This window comes from Panulirus ornatus, chromosome 20 (genome assembly GCF_036320965.1).
Source record: "Panulirus ornatus isolate Po-2019 chromosome 20, ASM3632096v1, whole genome shotgun sequence".
In the NCBI taxonomy this organism is placed as follows: domain Eukaryota; kingdom Metazoa; phylum Arthropoda; class Malacostraca; order Decapoda; family Palinuridae; genus Panulirus; species Panulirus ornatus.
In genome coordinates this window covers 5547722-5567497 of record NC_092243.1, presented here as the reverse complement: position 1 = coordinate 5567497, position 19776 = coordinate 5547722, and the positions used below count along the sequence as shown (strand labels likewise).

The 19776-nt window shown below is 39.0% G+C and overlaps 1 protein-coding gene across 4 annotated transcripts in view; it reads right to left on the bottom strand.

Annotated features, from left to right (window-relative positions):
- Positions 1–8036: 8036 nt before the first annotated feature.
- Positions 8037–19776, bottom strand: part of mor (SWI/SNF- related protein mor) — a 47161-nt gene continuing 35421 nt past the window's right edge. For all 4 annotated transcript variants that reach the window (XM_071674575.1, XM_071674573.1, XM_071674574.1 and 1 more), the window contains one exon: positions 8037–18771. In XM_071674575.1, coding sequence (XP_071530676.1) covers positions 17713–18771 — 1059 coding nt within the window. In that variant the 3' untranslated portion in view covers positions 8037–17712. The remainder of the gene's footprint in view (positions 18772–19776) is intronic.

The window sequence follows — 19776 nt, the reverse complement described above, 5'->3', positions numbered from 1 at the left end:
AATTTTGTAAAAGTTTCTGTTGGTGTTCCTCCAGATGAATACCATTCTTCATAACTCCAATAACATGCTGCTTCTCAGGTACAAGGATACATAGTTCAATACATGTAAGTCATTTGAAAGGTAGTTGATTACTGTGTTTTAGGATTACTTCAAAAGATAGTATAAGAATATATGGTACAAAGTTCTCTTGAAAGGAAAGAATAATTTGTTGGACTAAATTCATCTGCTTATAGTTGTCACTACAAGTTTATGCATGGTTTTACTGGGAGACAAGTAATTGTTTTAACATCTTATAAACCTTAACCATGATTTTGCAGCCATTGGTGTGTATGTGTGTGTGTGTGCACACGTTTGGAGCTTCGAGGCTGTGCAACAATCAGAAGCACGGAAATTCTGAGCTCCTTTGGAGTGAGACATTCCTTGACAAGACTGAAGTAATACAGCTTTGCAGATGTTTTTTTCATGGTGTAACTAGAAGTTGGAGTTTAGTGACATCTATTAATTTACATACATGCATGTGTAACGATGTTGCAACTTCAGGACCTCCCGTCTAAAGGATTCTGGAGTTTTAAGAATGTGCTTCAGTGCTTCACTAAGGACCAGGGACAAGATGGACTCCTGTGAAGTGAGAAAACTTATACAGCTTTGCCAAAGATGACTTTTCTCTTGGGGTGTAACCTAAGGTAGGCAGAGTCTGGTAGTGGACTGAAGTAGGGCATTAGAAGTGTCCAAGGGAAATCGGGGAAAGTTTCGTGGGGCTGGGGTTTCAGTGCATTATGCATGACAACTAGAGAATGTATGTAAACAAATGAGGCCTTTTCTTGTTCCTGGTGCTACTTTGCTAACACAAAAAATAGCAAATGACTATGAAAGGTATATATATATATTATATATATATATATATATATATATATATATATATATATATATATATATGGGGTTGTTAGGGAGGTGAATGCAAGAGTTTTGGAAAGAAGGGCAAGTATGAAGTCTGTTGGGATGAGAGAGCTTGGGAAGTGAGTCAGTTGTTGTTCGCTGATGATACAGCGCTGGTGGCTGATTCATGTGAGAAACTGCAGAAGCTGGTGACTGAGTTTGGTAAAGTGTGTGAAAGAAGAAAGTTAAGAGTAAATGTGAATAAGAGCAAGGTTATTAGGTACAGTAGGGTTGAGGGTCAAGTCAGTTGGGAGGTAAGTTTGAATGGAGAAAAACTGGAGGAAGTAAAATGTTTTAGGTATCTGGGAGTGGATCTGGCAGGGGATGGAACCATGGAAGCGGAAGTGAATCATAGGGTGGGGGAGGGGGCGAAAATCCTGGGAGCCTTGAAGAATGTTTGGAAGTCGAGAACATTATCTCCGAAAGCAAAAATGGTTATGTTTGAAGGAATAGTGGTTCCAACAATGTTGTATGGTTGCGAGGCGTGGGCTATGGATAGAGTTGTGCGCAGGAGGGTGGATGTGCTGGAAATGAGATGTTTGAGGACAATGTGTGGTGTGAGGTGGTTTGATCAGGTAAGTATGTAAGGGTAAGAGAGATGTGTGGAAATAAAAAGAGCGTGGTTGAGAGAGCAGAAGAGGGTGTTTTGAAATGGTTTGGGCACATGGAGAGAAAGAGTGAGGAAAGATTGACCAAGAGGATATATGTGTCGGAGGTGGAGGGAACGAGGAGAAGTGGGAGACCAAATTGGAGGTGGAAAGATGGAGTGAAAAAGATTTTGAGTGATCAGGGCCTGAACATGCAGGAGGGTGAAAGGCTGGCAAGGAATTGAGTGAATTGGATCAATTTGGTATACCGGGGTCAACGTGCTGTAAATGGATTGAATCAGGGCATGTGAAGCGTCTGGGGTAAACCATGGAAAGTTGTGTGGGGCCTGGATGTGGAAAGGGAGCTGTGGTTTCGGGCATTATTGCATGACAGCTGGAGACTGAGTGTGAACGAATGGGGCCTTTGTTGTCTTTTCCTAGCGCTACCTCGTACACATGAGGGAGGAGGGGGATGTTGTTCCATGTGTGGCGAGGTGGCGATGGGAATGAATAAAGGCAGACAGTGTGAATTGTGTGCATGTGTGTCTGTGTGTGTATATATGTGTACATTGAGATGTATGGGTATGTATATTTGCGTGTGTGGACGTGTATGTATATACATGTGTATGGGGGTGGGTTGGGCCATTTCTTTCGTCTGTTTCCTTGCGCTACCTCGCAAACACAGGAAACTGCGACAAAGCAAAATAAATAAATGTAAATAAATATATAGATATATAAATATATTATTTATATTTATTTTAATATATATATATATATATATATATATATATATATATATATATATATATATATATATATATATATATATTTCATACCTGATCACCATTTCTTGTGTAAGCGAGGTAGCACCAGAAAACAGACAAATCAAGGCACGTCCAATCACATACACGTACATATTCATGTGTTTCCCGACATCACCCTGCCCCACAGAAACAGCACAAATGCATGAAAGCTTTAGGATACTTTGACTTGAATTCAATAGAATATATCCTCTCAAACTCGTCATCAATAAATCCTTGACTGCTTATCCATAATGCCTTAAGGAACATCAACTGGAATGATGATTGTTGTTTCTGTCATGTTGAGCCAAGTACCTATGTTGTCTGTATTTCTTCCTTGATGAAAGTGAAAGCCCCAGATTTAATGCAAAAAGACATTAGGTTCACATAATGGATTTGATACTGGTAGTTCCCCCATTCAGGGGTCCTGGGATAACGCCCAAGACCCTTTTAGAAAGGGGTCCTGGGATAATTATAAATAATGAATATATATATATATATATATATATATATAAAAATATATATACATATATATATAAGTGTTAACTGGACTCCACCTGCTTGTGGTATGCTGCATGTGAAAAGTTGCCTTCCACAAGGTTAGATCATCAAAGTACAGTCTCAACAGAGAACTCACTCCAAAGAAGTCCATCCTTTCCCTGCTACTGATTTCAGCACAGCCTTGAAGCTGGAAAAGAGGTACTGGGGCTTTATGATGATCATAATGGACGCTAGGTTTTGCCAGACCCTGTCTGCTCGAGTTTACACAAGTGAAAAAAATCACCTTTGGTGAGGCTGTACCTTCTTCACTTAACAAAATAAATGAAGTCACCTTTGGTGAGGTGGTGTTTTCATAACTTGACTAAACAAGAGTACCACCTCATCAAAGAACTTCATACTTCAGAGGAGTCCATACAGTCCCTGCTGCTGAGTGTAGCTCAGCCTTGAAGCTGCTAGAACCTCAGGATGACTGAGAGAATAGTCGTAGGGTTGTTTAATAATAATAATAATATTATACACCTTCCTGTGATTAGCTACCTCGCTAACGCGGGAGACCAACAAAGCAAAATAAAATAAATGAATATATATATATATATATATATATATATATATATATATATATATATATATATATATATATATTACTAGAATCTTATGTGCTTAAGGTTACATTTCAACTGAAAAGTCGCCCATGAGCTCAGTTTTGTTGAAGAACCCGCATCGAAGGAGTCCACCCTTCCCTTGCTACTGTGCTACTGAGTGTTGCACAGCCTTGGAGCTGCAGGAACCCTTTGATATATATATATATATATATATATATATATATATATATAAATGTGTGTTTGTGAAGTGTGATTTATATTGCTGCAGTGTATTGCTCTAAAATAATTCATTGTTAAAGAGAAGTTTCTGTGAATGGTGAGTTGTAGATTTTTTCATTGGAGGATTCCTATTTCATTGTAACCTAACTCCTTTCCAGTATCACACTACCTGACTGCTAGCCACTTGTTCATCAAATGAATACTTAAAACTTTACAAAATTATATATAATTATATATGATTTGTTTTTTTTATCTGTGGATGTAGCCAGTCAAGGATACACAGAAGATAGTTGTAAGTAAAATTTTAATAGGGATAATCTTTGCAACAATTTTTAAAATTTAGATATCTGAAGCGATGTTTTTCAGGGACATGCTTTTTTTTTCTCTCCCTTTGTTTTGGGAGTGGATGCTGTTAAGTGTCCGAAGCTTATTGAATGAATAGTTATATATTCACATACATATGTATTAATTTTGTTAATGAAATATCTGATGCATATGCAGTGTTGGGAAAATGGAGATGATTTTTAATTTTGTTTTAAGTGTATTTATGTAAATTTATATCATTCAAACATTTTTAGATCCATTAGGGCAGGGGAATGCACAAATTAATATTTATCTTTGAACAGATGTTCAGACTCATTGCTCTCAAGGATTCCTCAAAGGCTTTCATCTCTTCTTGCCAGTACCTCTCTGAGGTGGGAAAAGTCAAGCAGGTATAGAGAGGGAAATTTACTATCTACTCTCACCTTCTTGGTCATCCACCTTGTCACAGGTAAACAAGAACAATGCAAGACACAGACCAAGGTATTGAGAACAATTAGTGGTTGCCTAGCAACCACAAACATTCAACACTTGCACAATGAAACAAGGTTATTCAAGTACAATTTCATTTCGGTGTGCTTGCCACTTAATTCTTTGCCAAAGCAAACCACTTACCATCCCCTAAAAAGAACATTTTTTTTATATCCAAAGATTTTCCCTCCAAACACTCTGACAAAACATATAAAAAACAGTGATTCAGCAGCACAACACCCCTCATGCTTAAGATGCAAGTACTATACTCTTCTGTTGTCTAGCACTTGCCTCGCATGCACATACATATCCATATTTCTTGAACTTTGTTCCCTGCTGGCAGGCATGGTCAACTTCCTGTATGCCTTACAAGTCTCTTTGATTCTTATAAGGCTCCTGCAGCACTCAGGAACCCTGGCTACATCCACCAGTCAGAACCACATGTAAAGTTTGCATATGTATTGTGAGAGCAAATCAACTAAGGTGATTTTTTTCATACGAATTACTCAATTTTATATCTAAAGTAATTGCTATCATTAGCACATGGTACTCTTTCCCATTTATTTTAATATTGTAAAGCTTGTAAACCTTACCAAAGTAAACATCACAGAATAAGTTAAAGCACTATAGGAGCATAACAGGAATTTTTTTTTTTTTTTCACCATGAGCTCATCCCGAAATGTCCCCTGTATATTAGCTTCCAGGACAACAGTAAGTAAACACTTACTATGCACACTGCCTCCTCCCCTGCCACTTTACTTTTTGTATTTTGCATGTTTTTATAATTTCCATACTACAGCTACTATGTAGCTAAACAGTCCAATAACAGTGTGAGGGTCATTTAATTGTACCAAAACGTCAACTTTTGATATAATTTGTGTGGACAGGGTAAAGCACCGTCATAGGCTTGCATGCCTACCTACCTCACTCAAGCTTTTTACAGTATTTACTGTATAGCTCAGGACAGTCCAGTAACCTTGCAAAGCAGTTGTGTAATAATAACAGAAAGATACCACAGTGGTGCTTTGGTGCTGGTGGGGTGCACAACAAATGGCTTACCCTCTCTCCATCTCTCTGCTTTGTCAGTACTCTACTACAATTATTGTTTAAATCAGTACAGTAACATTGCAGATCATTTATCTAATCTTAACAGTCATTAAAACTAGAAGTCACTAGAGATGTAAAATGCAATTGTTAATTTTATCATCGATAAATTTATTTCAATTATATAATTTGCTACATTTTGATTAAATTTTAGTAAGTCAGCTGCTGTTATATGGGGAATGGGCATACACATGATCATACCAGTTCTATCCTGTACTTTCCTGCCTTAAGATTCCCTTGGGAAGTCAACCACATCCACCAAAAGGGACTTTAGTTCAAGAAATGTTGTTAGTGTTTGAGAGGGAGTGAAGGACAGTAGAGGAGTGAGTGCTCCAATTTCATTATGGAAGCTGCTGCTTGAGCATGAGGAGGTCTTGTGATTTGCTAAATTGGTGTTTCTTATGTTGAAGAGATGGTTGATGGCCGAATGCAGACGAGAAATTCCACTTAATACATGCCTTTTTGGGGGATTTGTAGCTCCAGATAGGTATGTGGTTGATGAAGGATGCAGTTTTTCTAGTGCTTGTTGTCATTATAAACATATTTTCTAATTTGTCACTTTTGTGAGGAAAGGATGATTTTTATATAGAGGTTGTTGTAGTATAAAGATAAGGTAATCTTTTTGTTTCCTATTGAGGACTCATTGTTCGAAATGCCTTGTTTTGTGTGGGTTGCAGCTTTAAATTCCAAGGGAAACATCCATGTGGCTTTCTAATGATTTTTCACCTTGTTCCTCTCCACTTATTCTCCCCATCCTCCTAATTCCACCTACTACAGTATTACCACTTTTGACTTGTGCCTACCTGTGTATACTTAGGTTTCCCATCTGTCCAGCCAATTTGGGAGAAGTGCTTAATGTAAACTCACCCATTGCATATGGTTTTGTTTTGTTTTTTTCTAATTCTCCAAAGCTATTAAGTGCACCTACAATTTTCTTTTCCTTTGCAAGACTCTTATAATTGTAGCTTTGCCTTTGTCATCCTATTGAAATTCTCATAAACAAATTAATGTACAGTGTCCATCTCTTAAAGCTAAAGTATTGCCCTCATTCACCTCTGTTATCTTCATACATGCACCAGTCTTGACTTTATATTTTCTTACAAGATTGTGATAATTTCCAGTGTTTCACTGATTTAGCAGTATGTTACCATTACCTAATTTCTGATCTCACCTCATGCTCCATTCATAAAATCATTAAACAATTCATGCATTTCCTGAATTATTTAAAACCACTCATTTGTACCACCACCTTCTCATTTGCTACTATCATGAAAGCTCTTGGCAGCATTCGAGTCTTCCGTACAAAAACCACACAGTCATCATCATCTGGAGCTTTATATTTTCACTTTATTTTATTCCCTTTTAAATTTGTAATGTAGATGCTGCATATATTTTTTCTTTTCCTCTTGTACGTGTAATCTTATGTTTACAAATGTGTCAAGAAAAGATGACTAAGCCTTTGAGGAAAAATTATATATATATATACACTTTGTGTTATTGTGTCAACCTTACCTTTTAGATGGCACAAGGTTATTATTGTGAACATTTAGAAGATAACCTGAAGATATTCCACCTGCCTAGCAAGATGTTAAGACACTCAAAATGCTCAGATGTTTCTCCCCGTTATATTTGAAATTCTTTGTAGCAATGAATATATCAGCTGTACATAGTTTTAACTAACCATCAAGAAAATATTCCTAATATATTGATAAAGTGGTACTTGCCACATCACCTATATTGCCTTCTATGGTTTCCAGTACACTGTGGGCATGGAACTGAAAATTTTTCACTCATCCATGGTGAATGAGGTTGTCTGGAGGGTTGTTATTGCATGTCTTCTCAGAAAGTTCCAAATTTTGAAAAATTTATTTATCTACTCCAGCAGATAAGGTGTTTCTAGGTTGAAAATTCCCTTTCACTCCACCAATCCTCCAAGAACATCACACCAATAGTAGAGTAGGGGTAGTGGAGGGGTTTTCAGTTATTGCTTTAGTGTAAGTCTTGTGGAGATGACCAGTGTTACATACTGCTAATGTCATGTTAAAGGTAGTTGCATAAAATGGTGAATGTGGTGGTAGTGAGGCACTAATTACAAAAGAACTTACAATTATGAATTAAAATTTTTGAATTTTATATTATCAGTATTTGTTATGAAAAGTATAACTTGTGTTAGTGGTTAAGGATTTTCTTCCTCATCATTTTATGATTGAAGTTGATTATTAATACAGATTTTTTTAACGTGCACCTACCTTGGTCAGAAGTAAACAGGTGCTGCAATTTCCCCTATATGTAATTCAAAGAAGCTTTTAGCGACCAGTACTTCGTAAAACCTTACATTTCTTATATGATGGTGATCATACAATATTTGTGCATGTAATACCTAGATTACCTTTGCTCTGTGATGACCTGTACAAAGCTGCACCTGACTACAAGCCATGTATGCCGGGGATGTCTGGCCTGTTGTGGCTCGGTCTCACCTGTATTTTCTGGATGTAAATATTTTTTTCTCTTTTTTTTTTTGTGCCTCTGCAGTGGACTCAAATTTGTTTTACCAGATGGATAATTGAATGATTGTGGATGGTGAAGACCTAAGAAAATTGCTAGAGCCTGTATTTTTATGTACAATATGGAAAGTGTTTTTAATAAAATCTTCATTAGATTCAATTTGATTAGACCTTATACACTCCACCTAGAATCACTGACCCATTGATTTTGTTTCTCTTAAGAGATAATTGAAACAATGATGATACAAGGTTAAGTACAACAAAAAGACAAATTCACAGTAACAGGAAAACTACATGATTTAAATGAGTAAAGCATACTAAGAATTTAATGAAATTTGCAAAGTACTTTACTTTTTTGTAAGGCTCCAGTCATGGACAAAAGTCCACATCAAGACTGGGCCTTAACTGAAATATAGAGGGAATTATGAAAGAGAGAAAAAAAAATGGTATAGTGTTCAGAATCTTGGAGAAAGTAAAATCTTGTCTTTTAAAATGTGCCAGGTCAAAGTTATTGGGAAAGACATTACAAGATAGAGAGTTTCAAGGTGTTGGGAAAGAAGCAATTATCAAAATGGCCCATCCTTGAGTTGCTAATAGTCACAGTAATCATGTGACACAGCAGCTTGGCGAAAACTGCATGGTCTAGCCTGGTGGTGGGAGCACACAAGCAGCAAGCTACCAGGACCTAAAAGTGAAGTAATACCTATAGAGGAGGGAAAGTGAACCACCACTGCCGCATAGGGCAAGGGGGAGGGTCAAGTCTGGAAGTTAGCCTGCGACCGTTTATAACATGGACAACTTACGACTTGACTCCATCAAGTAAGGATGTAGAGCCAGAACCACACCAGATGTGAGAGTAATACTCCGAACAAGGACAAATCAATCCCTTGTAAAAACAGACCAATTGCTCAAAAGAAAAATTGTCACAAACAGGACACCCAATTTCTTAAATACAGATTTAGCTATTCCCATAATGCGGAGTTTCCAAGAAAGAGTGGATGTTACAGTATGATCAATAAGAAAGAGTGGATGTTACAGTATGATCAATGAATCAAGTGGAGTTATGGACCTGTCAAAGGAAAGACGAGTTTTTTTTTTTTACAGAGGTAGGTAGAAAATGTCTTGATGGCATTAACACTTTATAATTCTTGTAAAAAAAAAGTCCAAGAAGGAATCATGTCAGGAAACTGCAGATGCAATGAAGTTACAGACTGGATGTGCATTAAAGGAGAAGACTCATAGTAACTGTAAAAAAATTTAGGTAAAAAGGTGTATTTTGGGTTGGAGATAGATGTACATAAATTCAAGGTAATAAGGTACATTATAGGCAGGAAATTGACAAGATGAGTTGGAAATGATGAGGACCTGCAGGAACTCTTACTGTTCAGATGCCCCACCACTTTCCCCACGCAGATAAACATACAGTATCATTACACTTTATGACCTATGGTTCCAATGACTTTGAGAGTGCAGCAGGAGTTTCATAAAGACAGAAGGGGCTCCTCAAGCAAGAAGTGTGTGTGTGTGTGTGTGTGTGTGTGTGTGTAGGTAGCGCAAGGAAACAGATGAAAGAATGGCCCAACCCACCCACATACACATGTATATACATACACGTCCACACACACAAATATACATAACTATACATCTCAATGTATACATATATATACCCACACAGACATATACATATATACCCATGTACATAATTCATACTGTCTGCCTTTATTCATTCCCGTCACCACCCCGCCACACATGGAATAACAACACCCTCCCCCCTCATGTGTGCGGGGTAGCGCTAGGAAAAACAAAGGCCCTATTCGTTCACACTCAGTCTCTAGCTGTCATGTAATAATGCACGGAAACCACAGCTCCCTATCCACATCCAGGCCCCACAGAACTTTCCATGGTTTACCCCAGATGCTTCACATGCCCTGGTTCAATCCATTGACAGCACGTCGACCCCAGTATACCACATCATTCCAATTCACTCTATTCCTTGCATGCCTTTCACCCTCCTGCATGTTCAGGCCCCAATCACTCAAAATCTTTTTCACTCCATCTTTCCACCTCCAATTTGGTCTCCCACTTCTCGTTCCCTCCACCTCTGACAAATATATCCTCTTGGTCAATCTTTCCTCACTCATTCTCTCCATGTGACCAAACCATTTCAAAACACCCTCTTCTGCTCTCTCAACCACACTCTTTTTATTACCACACATCTCTCTTACCCTATTATTACTTACTCGATCAAACCATCTCACACCACATATTGTCCTCAAAACATCTCATTTCCAGCACATCCACCCTCCTGTGCACAACTCTATCCATAGCCCATGCCTCGCAACCATACAACATTGTTGGAACCACTATTCCTTCAAACATACCCATTTTTGCTTTCCGAGATAATGTTCTCGACTTCCACACATTCTTCAAGGCTCCCAGAATTTTCGCCCCCTCCCCCACCCTATGATTCACTTCCACTTCCATGGTTCCATCCGCTGCCAAATCCACTCCCAGATATCTAAAACACTTCACTTCCTCCAGTTTTTCTCCATTCAAACTTACCTCCCAATTGACTTGACCCTCAACCCTACTGTACCTAATAACCTTACTCTTATTCACATTTACTCTCAACTTTCTTCTTTCCCACACTTTAACAAACTCTGTCACCAGCTTCTGCAGTTTCTCACATGAATCAGCCACCAGCGCTGTATCATCAGCAAACAACAACTGACACTTCCCAAGCTCTCTCATCCACAACAGACTGCATACTTGCCCCTCTTTCCAAAACTCTTGCATTCACCTCCCTAACAACCCCATCCATAAACAAATTAAACAACCATAGAGACATCACACACCCCTGCCGCAAACCTACATTCACTGAGAACCAATCACTTTCCTCTCTTCTTACACGTACACATGCCTTACATGTATACATACATAAATGCCCATATACACACAATACATCCATATACATACACAGACATATATATATACACATGAACATAATCATACTTGCCTGCCTTCATCCATCCCAGCTGCTACCCCACCCCACACGAAACAGCAACGCTGCCCCCTGCTTTAGCGAGGTAGTGCCAGGAAAGCACAAAACACACAAAAAAAGGCCAGAGTCATTCACACTCAAATCTCTAGCTGTCATGTGTAATGCACCGAAACCACAGCTCCCTATCCACACCCAGGCCCCACAGAACTTTCCAGATGCTTCACATGCCCTGTTTCAGTCCACTGACAGCATGCTGACCCCCCATATACCACATCATTCCAATTCACTCTATTCCTTGCATGCCTCTCATGCTCCTGTATGTTCAGGCACCGATCACTCAAAATCTTTTTCACTCCATCCTCCCACCTCCAATTTGGTCTCCCACTTCTCCTTGTTCCCTCCACCTCTGACACATACATCCTATTTGTCGATCTTTCCTCAATCATTCTCTCCATATGCCCAAACCATTTCAACAGACCCTCTTCTGCTCTCTCAACCATACTCTTTTTATTTCCACACAAACAAGTTATCCTTTGGGGCTCTATTCAAGTGAAAATTACTGAAATTTCTGAATTGCTGAACATTGCAAATGTACTTAAAATTCTGGGACTTTTTCATATTTCATATTCACAAACTCATGAAAAATTCATTATCATCACATACTTCACAATTCATGAAAAAAATTATAGTAATATATAACTTACCATGATGCAACTGAGTAATATCCAGGGTCTTAGGAAGGCAACCTACTGCACTCTAGATCTTGATACTCCTCACCGAGACACCCACAGTCCTCTTCTGGCGATACTATCTCCACAATGCTTCCTCATGCTGAATATTCTTGGCATCAGTAACTCTTTCTTCTTTGTGCCTGTAACTGGATTCACTTACTTTCCAGCTAGGCTTCTAACTTGTCCCTGGCTTTTCTTTAGGCTTCTAGCTTGTCTCTGGCTTTCTTTATCTCATACACAGTGCTGGAGCACATACTAAATTCCTTCATAATCGTATGGAGCTTCATATTAGTGTCACATCTTTCAAACACTTTTAACTTTCCTGTGATAGGCTTGTATTTGCCACAAAACTTCACTACTAACTTCTTGGTTGCCTTCTTGCCACCACCATTCTTGTTAGGATCTACAGACCCTTGAGGACTCAGAGAAACCATAGTCTAATACAACAAAAGCCAGTATAACACACTTGAATATAAAGATATGAAAAAAGCAAAGCATAGGTAACATCTAATGCTCTGAGGGCTGGTGCAACATGGATCAGGTAAGCAGGAGAGGTGATGTGCTCAAGTTGCCACTTGGTGTACTGCCAGGGATTACAAATTCAGATCACAATTCAAAATTTTTGCTGAATCTCCCTCAGCCTTCTTGTTCACCTTACCCATTCTTTCACCACAAGATCAAGCTGCTGCATGGGATGCTGAATCTTTTTCACAATTCACTAATTTTGTACAAATACCATGAAATTTTGTTGAATATTTTGACAAGCAAAATTAAAGAATTATTGAAATTTTCTAAATTTTCATCTGAGAATTAGTGAGGTTGCACTGTGTCTGTATCCCTGTGAATAGGGGAGAAAGATACAACCCACATATTCCCTGCATGACACAGAATGTGACTAAGAGGGGTGAGAGTGGAAAGCTGGGAATCTTCCCTTCCTATATTGCTTTCCAAAAGAAGGAACAAAACAAAGAACCAGGCAAGGAAATTTCCTTGTAAGGTTCTGTCATCTGTTCTTAATGCTACTTGCTCTTACGGGAAGTTCCAGGCCCCACAGAACTTTCCACGGTTTACCCCAGATGCTTCGCATGCCCTGGTTCAATCCACTGACAGCATGTCAACCCCAGTATACCACATCATTCCAATTCACTCTATTCCTTGCACGCCTTTCACTCTCCTGCATGTTCAGGCCCCAATCACTCAAAATCTTTTTCACTCCATCTTACCACCTCCAATTTGGTCTCCCACTTCTCCTTGTTCCCTCCACCTCTGACACATATATCCTCTTGGTCAATCTTTCCTCACTCATTCTCTTCATGTGACCAAACTATTTCAAAACACCCTCTTCTGCTCTCTCAACCACACTCTTTTTATTACCACACATCTCTCTTAACCTTTCATTAATTACTCGATCAAACCACCTCACACCACATATTGTCCTCAAACATCTCATTTCCAGCACATCCACCCTCCTCCGCACAACTCTATCTATAGCCCACGCCTCGCAACCATATAACATTGTCGGAACCACTATTCCTTCAAACATACCCATTTTTGCTTTCCAAGATAACGTTCTCGACTTCCACACATTTTTTAATGCTCCCAGAACTTTCGCCCCCTCCCCCATCCTATGATTCACTTCCACTTCCATGGTTCCATCCACTGCCAAATCCACTCTCAGATATCTAAAACACTTCACTTCCTCCAGTTTTTCTCCATTCAAACTTACTTTCCAAATGAATTGTCCCTCAACCCTACGGTACCTAATAACCTTGCTCTTATTGACATTTACTCTCAGCTTCTTTCACACACTTTACCAAACTCAGTCACCAGCTTCTGCAGTTTCTCACCCGAATCAGCCACCAGCACCATCAGCGAACAACAACTGACTCATCTCCCAAGCTCTCATCCACAACAGACTGCATACTTGCCCCTCTTTCCAAAACTCTTGCATTCACCTCCCTAACAACCCCATCCATAAACAAATTAAACAACCATGGAGAAATCACACACCCCTGCCGCAAACCAACATTCACTGAGAATCAACCGCCTTCCTCTCTTCCTACACGCACACATGCCTTACATCCTCAATAAAAACTTTTCACTGCTTCTAACAACTTGCCTCCCAAACCATATATTCTTAATACCTTCCATAGAGCATCTCTATTAACTCTATCATATGCCTTCTCCAGATCCATAAATGCTACATACAAACCCATTTGCTTTTCTAAGTATTTCTCACATACATTCTACAAAGCAAACACCTGATCAACACATCCTCTACCATTTCCTGCATTAGCAAGGCAGTGTCTAGAATAGATGAGAGAGCCTTAGAGGAAAAAAATCCTTACAAGCCCCTTTCTCTGTTCCTTCTTTTGTAAAAGTTAAACAGGAGAAGAATTCCAGGCCCCACCCCTACCCCTTTTAATCACTTTTTACAATATGCAGGGAATACTTAGGAAGTATTGTTTCTGCCCTATTCCCTGGGATATGTATTTTTCCTAGGGGGTAGGGCAGAAAGAATCCTTCCCATGTACTCCCTGCATGTTGAAGAAAGTGACAAAGGGGTGGGAGCAGGAGGCTGGAAAATCCTCCCCTCCAGTTCTACTTTTCCAAAGAATGAACAGAGACAGGGGCCAAGTGAGGAATTTTCCTTCAAAGGCTCATTCATCTGTTCTTCAATGTTACCTCACTAATGCACGAAATTACGAGTATGCATGAAAATAAAGGTGAATCGGACTATGTGAAATAATGGGGTCAACATGCCGTTAATGGACTGAACCAGGGTATGTGAAACATTTGGGGTAAACCATGGAAAGGTCTGTTAAGCCTGGATTTGGACAGGGTGCTGTGGTTTCAATGCATTACACTTGACAGCTCATGTATCAATGTGAGAGGATGTGGCCTTTGTTTCCTGATGCTACCTCAGTGACACAGGGAGGTGAATGGGTGTGGGGGAGAAGAAGAGAATGCATACATCTTTTTTTCTTTTCCTTAATGCATTTATGCCAATTCCTGTGGGGTGGAGTGACATTGGGAATGGATGAAGGCGAGCAAGTATGAATATTGTACTTATGAATAAATGTATGTGTAAGGGTGTATACATGTATGTGTATGGGTGTATATATACGTATGCATATGTCTATATATGTGTATGTGAGTAGATGAGTCTTTCTTTGTCACTTCCAAACACTATCTCGCTATCACAGGAAATGATGATCAAGTATGAAATATATTTATTTATTTACATTTATTTAGTATACTTTGTCGCTGTCTCCCGTGTTAGCGAGGTAGCGCAAGGAAGCAGACGAAAGAATGGTCCAAATGGTCCAACCCGCCCACATACACATGTATATACATACACGCCCACATACGCACATATACATACCTATAAATTTCAACGTATACACACAAATACATATATACACATGTACATATTCATGCTTGCTGCCCTCATCCATTCCCATCGCCACCTGCCACACATGAAATGGCACCCCTCTCCCCCCAAGCACGCGCGTGAAGTAGCGCTAGGAAAAGACATCCTTCTGCTCTCTCAACCACTGTTTTTATTACCATACATCTCTATTACCCTTTCATTATTTACACGATCAAACCACCTCACATCACATATTGTCCTCAAACATCTCATTTCCAACACATCCACCCTCCTCCACACAACCTTATCTGTAGCCCCACTTCGCAACCATATAACATTATTGGAACCATTATTCCTTCAAACCTACCCATTTCTGCTCTCCGAGATAACGTTCTTGCCTTTCTATGTCACTTCCTAGCACTATCTCACTAACGCAGGAAATGATGAGCAAGTATGAAATATATATATATATATATATATATATATATATATATATATATATATATATATATATATATATATATTTTATTTATTTATTTTGCTTTGTCGCTGTCTCCCACGTTAGCGAGGTAGCGCAAGGAAACAGACGAAAGAATGGCCCAACCCACCCACATACACACGTATATACATACACGTCCACACACGCAAATATACATACCTATGCATCTCAATGTATAAATATATATACACACAGAGACATATACATATAAACACATGTACATAATTCATACTGTCTGCCTTTATTTATATCTTTTTTTTCTTTTAAACTATTTGCCATTTCCCGTGTTAGCGAGGTAGCGTTAAGAACAGAGGACTGGGCCTCTTTTGGAATATCCTCACCTGGCCCCCTCTGTTCCTTCTTTTGGAAAATTAAAAAAAAACGAGAGGGGAGGATTTCCAGCCCCCCGCTGGGGATAGGGGAGAAAGAATACTTCCCACGTATTCCCTGCGTGTCGTAGAAGGCGACTAAAAGGGGAGGGAGCGGGTGGCTGGAAATCCTCCCCTCTCATTTTTTTTCAATTTTCCAAAAGAAGGAACGGAGTAGGGGGGCCAGGTGAGGATATTCCCTCAGAGGCCCAGTCCTCTGTTCTTAACGCTACCTTGCTAACGCGGGAAATGGCGATTAGTTTGAAAGAAAGAAAGAATATATATATATATATCCCTGGGGATAGGGGAGAAAGAATACTTCCCACATATTCCCTGCGTGTTGTAGAAGGCGACTAAAAGGGAAGGGAGCGGGGGGCTGGAACCTTCCCTCTCTTCCTTTTTTTTTTTAATTTCCAAAAGAAGGAACAGAGAAGGGGGCCAGGTGAGGATATTCCCTCAAAGGTCCAGTCCTCTGTTCTTAATGCTACCTCGCTAATGCGGGAAATGGTGAATAGTATGAAAGAAAGAAAAGATATATATATACATAATTTTTTACTACATATTTGCCATTTCCCCCAATAGAGAGTTGGCATAAGGAGCAGATGGATGAGCCTTTGAGGGAATAATCCTCACTTGGCTGCTTTCTCTGATTCTTCTTTTGGAATAGTAAAACTGTATGGTTTAGTTACCCTGTAAATGAATCATCACCAAACAATTTTTTTTCATACTTGATCGCTGTTTCCCTTGTTAGTGAGGTACAGCTGTGTACAGACAAAGACCACATTTGCTCTCATCCATTCTCAAGCTGACATGTAATGCACCAAAACCACAGCTCCACGAACAAACACATATACATAAACTAACACTGAATGTCCAAACTTAAATATCAAATGAGGAAAAATTAGAATTAAGATGGCTTGATGGATTAGCATTCAAAAAGACCATTCTTCAATTTTAGCATAGGGAAAATCCATTCCTAAACTGAAGAAGTGAACAAACAACAATCAACTACATCATAATAAAATATATGATGGGTACTCTTTTAAAAAAAAAATACAATATAAAAATGAGTTTTAATGACAAAATGATGATAATGTTGTATGATACATCAACTGAGATTTCCAGATGACATTAATAAAGCTAACTGTTTAACATCTTAATACTTACATCAAATTGAAAACCAACAGCAGCAGTCATCTAGATTTTTTCACTAGACTCATATTTGGTACACCAAGAGGACACGACTAAATCTGGTTATGAACTAAAATTTACGCAAGTAACTGGGAATGTAAAATATGATTTACTTACGCTAAATTTTGAATTGGAGGAAATACAATCTTGTATCCAGAAAATTGTGCATTTAATCAGCCACACCAACAGACTTCCATCAGTTGTGAATAATCACTGCCAAAGAAACCTTGAAGAGACAGTACTTAACTTTTCAAAAAATGCTTACCATACCTAAACAAATAACTTAACATAAAGCTATTTACACTTACTTTTTTAGATAATATATTGCATTTCAAAGAGGCTGCTCTTCAGTATCAAAAATCAGGCACACAGGCAAAATTCTATGAAAACATCTCAAGCCAACCTTGCAAATGTCACCTGGAGCATAAAAGCAGATGAAAATTCTCAGTTATGCCGCATTTGATATTCTACAATTTCAGTTTGTATAAATTTAGAGTTAAGATACTACTGGTGAACCTGTGTCAATGATGGGGCTGGGGAATGAGCAGGACTTGCCCCTTGAGTTAACTGATGTAAAGCATGTTGACGAGCTCGCATTTCTGCAGCTTTCAACTGCTCTAAGTGAAATTGCTGACGTTCCTGCAACAGCTGTTGACGCTGTAACTCTAAGCTCTCCCTTTCTCTGTCCATTATGGTTTCAAGTTCCTCAAAGTGCCGTAGTTTTATCTCAAGCTTCTTCATTTGTGTTTCAACCAGCAATGCCACTAGAGATTTGATTTTTCTTTCTTCTACAGCAGCTAAATGTTTTGCTTTTACTGCAGCTGACCCTAAAGCAGCACTGGCTGCTTGTTGGACTGAAGCATCTTTCCGTAATCTCTCTCGCTCTGCATCAAGTTTCTTTTCTTCTGGGCTGATTTCTTCTTTCTTTTCTTCTTTGGTATCTCCCTTTTCATCTTTCTTTTCTTCTTCTTCTCCTTCCTTCTTTTCATCAGTCTTCTTCTCCTCTGGTTTATCTACTTCCATTGCTTCATCTTTCTTTTCTTTCTCAACTTCATCTTTCTTCTCATCCTCTTTTTTCTCACTATCCTTTTTAGCATCATCTTTCTTTTCAGAGTCTCCTTCACCTTCTTTCTTTTCCTCTCCTTCTGGCTCTGTTCCAGCAATACCTGTTTTACCTAAGCCAGCAGCAGGATCTACTTTTCCCTCATTAGATGCTGCATGATCAGCAACATTCTTAATGTGAGAGTCAAGAAGGGCAGCTGGTACTTCATCTTTGATTCTGCAAAATTCATCCATTGCAGCTTTTGCAGCTGAAGCTGCAATCCGAGGATCAACCACTGATGCAAGGAATGCAACAGTGGACATGATTGGGTTACCAGATTTACTAAATGGGATTGGTTGGTAAGCAAGAGGACCGAGTGCACATGCTGATGCTCCAGAACCAACTTCTGAATCTTCCAAATAAGGATCTTCAATCGGTAAACGGAGAAACTGAAGAATGCATTCATCCTGTGTTCTGGTGCCCACATGTTCACATACCTTGTTCCAGTCATCTTTGTACATCTGTAAATAAAAAGTATATCACTGAGAGAGAGAAAGAACACTTACTTATGAATATCTACAATAAAACTGGCACTCACCATAAGTCTTGCTTTAAGACACTATTTCTATCTACTGCCACCTTATTACATATTCATTCATTCTGGGTTCATCTGGGATGGATTTCAATAATATATAAAGCCTTCTTTTAAATGCTTCTACATTTGTTCCAAGAATGTTTCTTATTTTTTCTGGAAGTGCACTGAAAAGCCATTCTAGATTCCAGTCTAGGCTTTAATATATTTTTTTCTAATTTGTTCTTAATATTCTTTTCTCATGCATGTTCACCATTTCCCAAAGTAGTAAGGTGGCACCACGAACAATGAAATTACCTCATTCACTTATGTCCACTCTTAAGTTTTTATGTTTAATCCACCAAAACATGAAGTCTCTACCCACAACAAGGCTCCAAAAACCTTTAATTGGATTTCTCTGACTGCTTCAAATGCCTTGGTTTAACCCACTGACAGCACAAAACATCACTCCAATTCCCACGATCCCTTGCATGCCTCACCCCTCCAAAGCTTCACAGAAGCTTTCACTCCATCCTTCTGCATCCTCCTTGGTTCCCCCTGTTCCTTGTTCCCTTAGCTTCTGACATGTAAACCCTCTTGCTTATCCTTGCCACATCAGCACACACCCTCTACAACTCTCTCATATATACTCTAATGCTCTTGCTACCAAACTCTCTCTTGCCCTGTCCTTTCTAATTCAATCAACCCTCCTCACATCACATTTTCCACAAACTTTTCATTTCGAACATATCCTTTCTCCTCTAAATTAAGACGCATGCCTCACATTCATACAATACTCCGAGTTAAAATGCAAATCCCAAAAACAGATGAGATACAAAAAGACAGATGATGGAAGGTCAACAGACAAAGCAAAGTGTCTGCCATGCTATGCAGGCAAAACAAAACACATCTGCTTTCCGTTTTCTAAAGGTAAACATCACATGATGAAGATTCA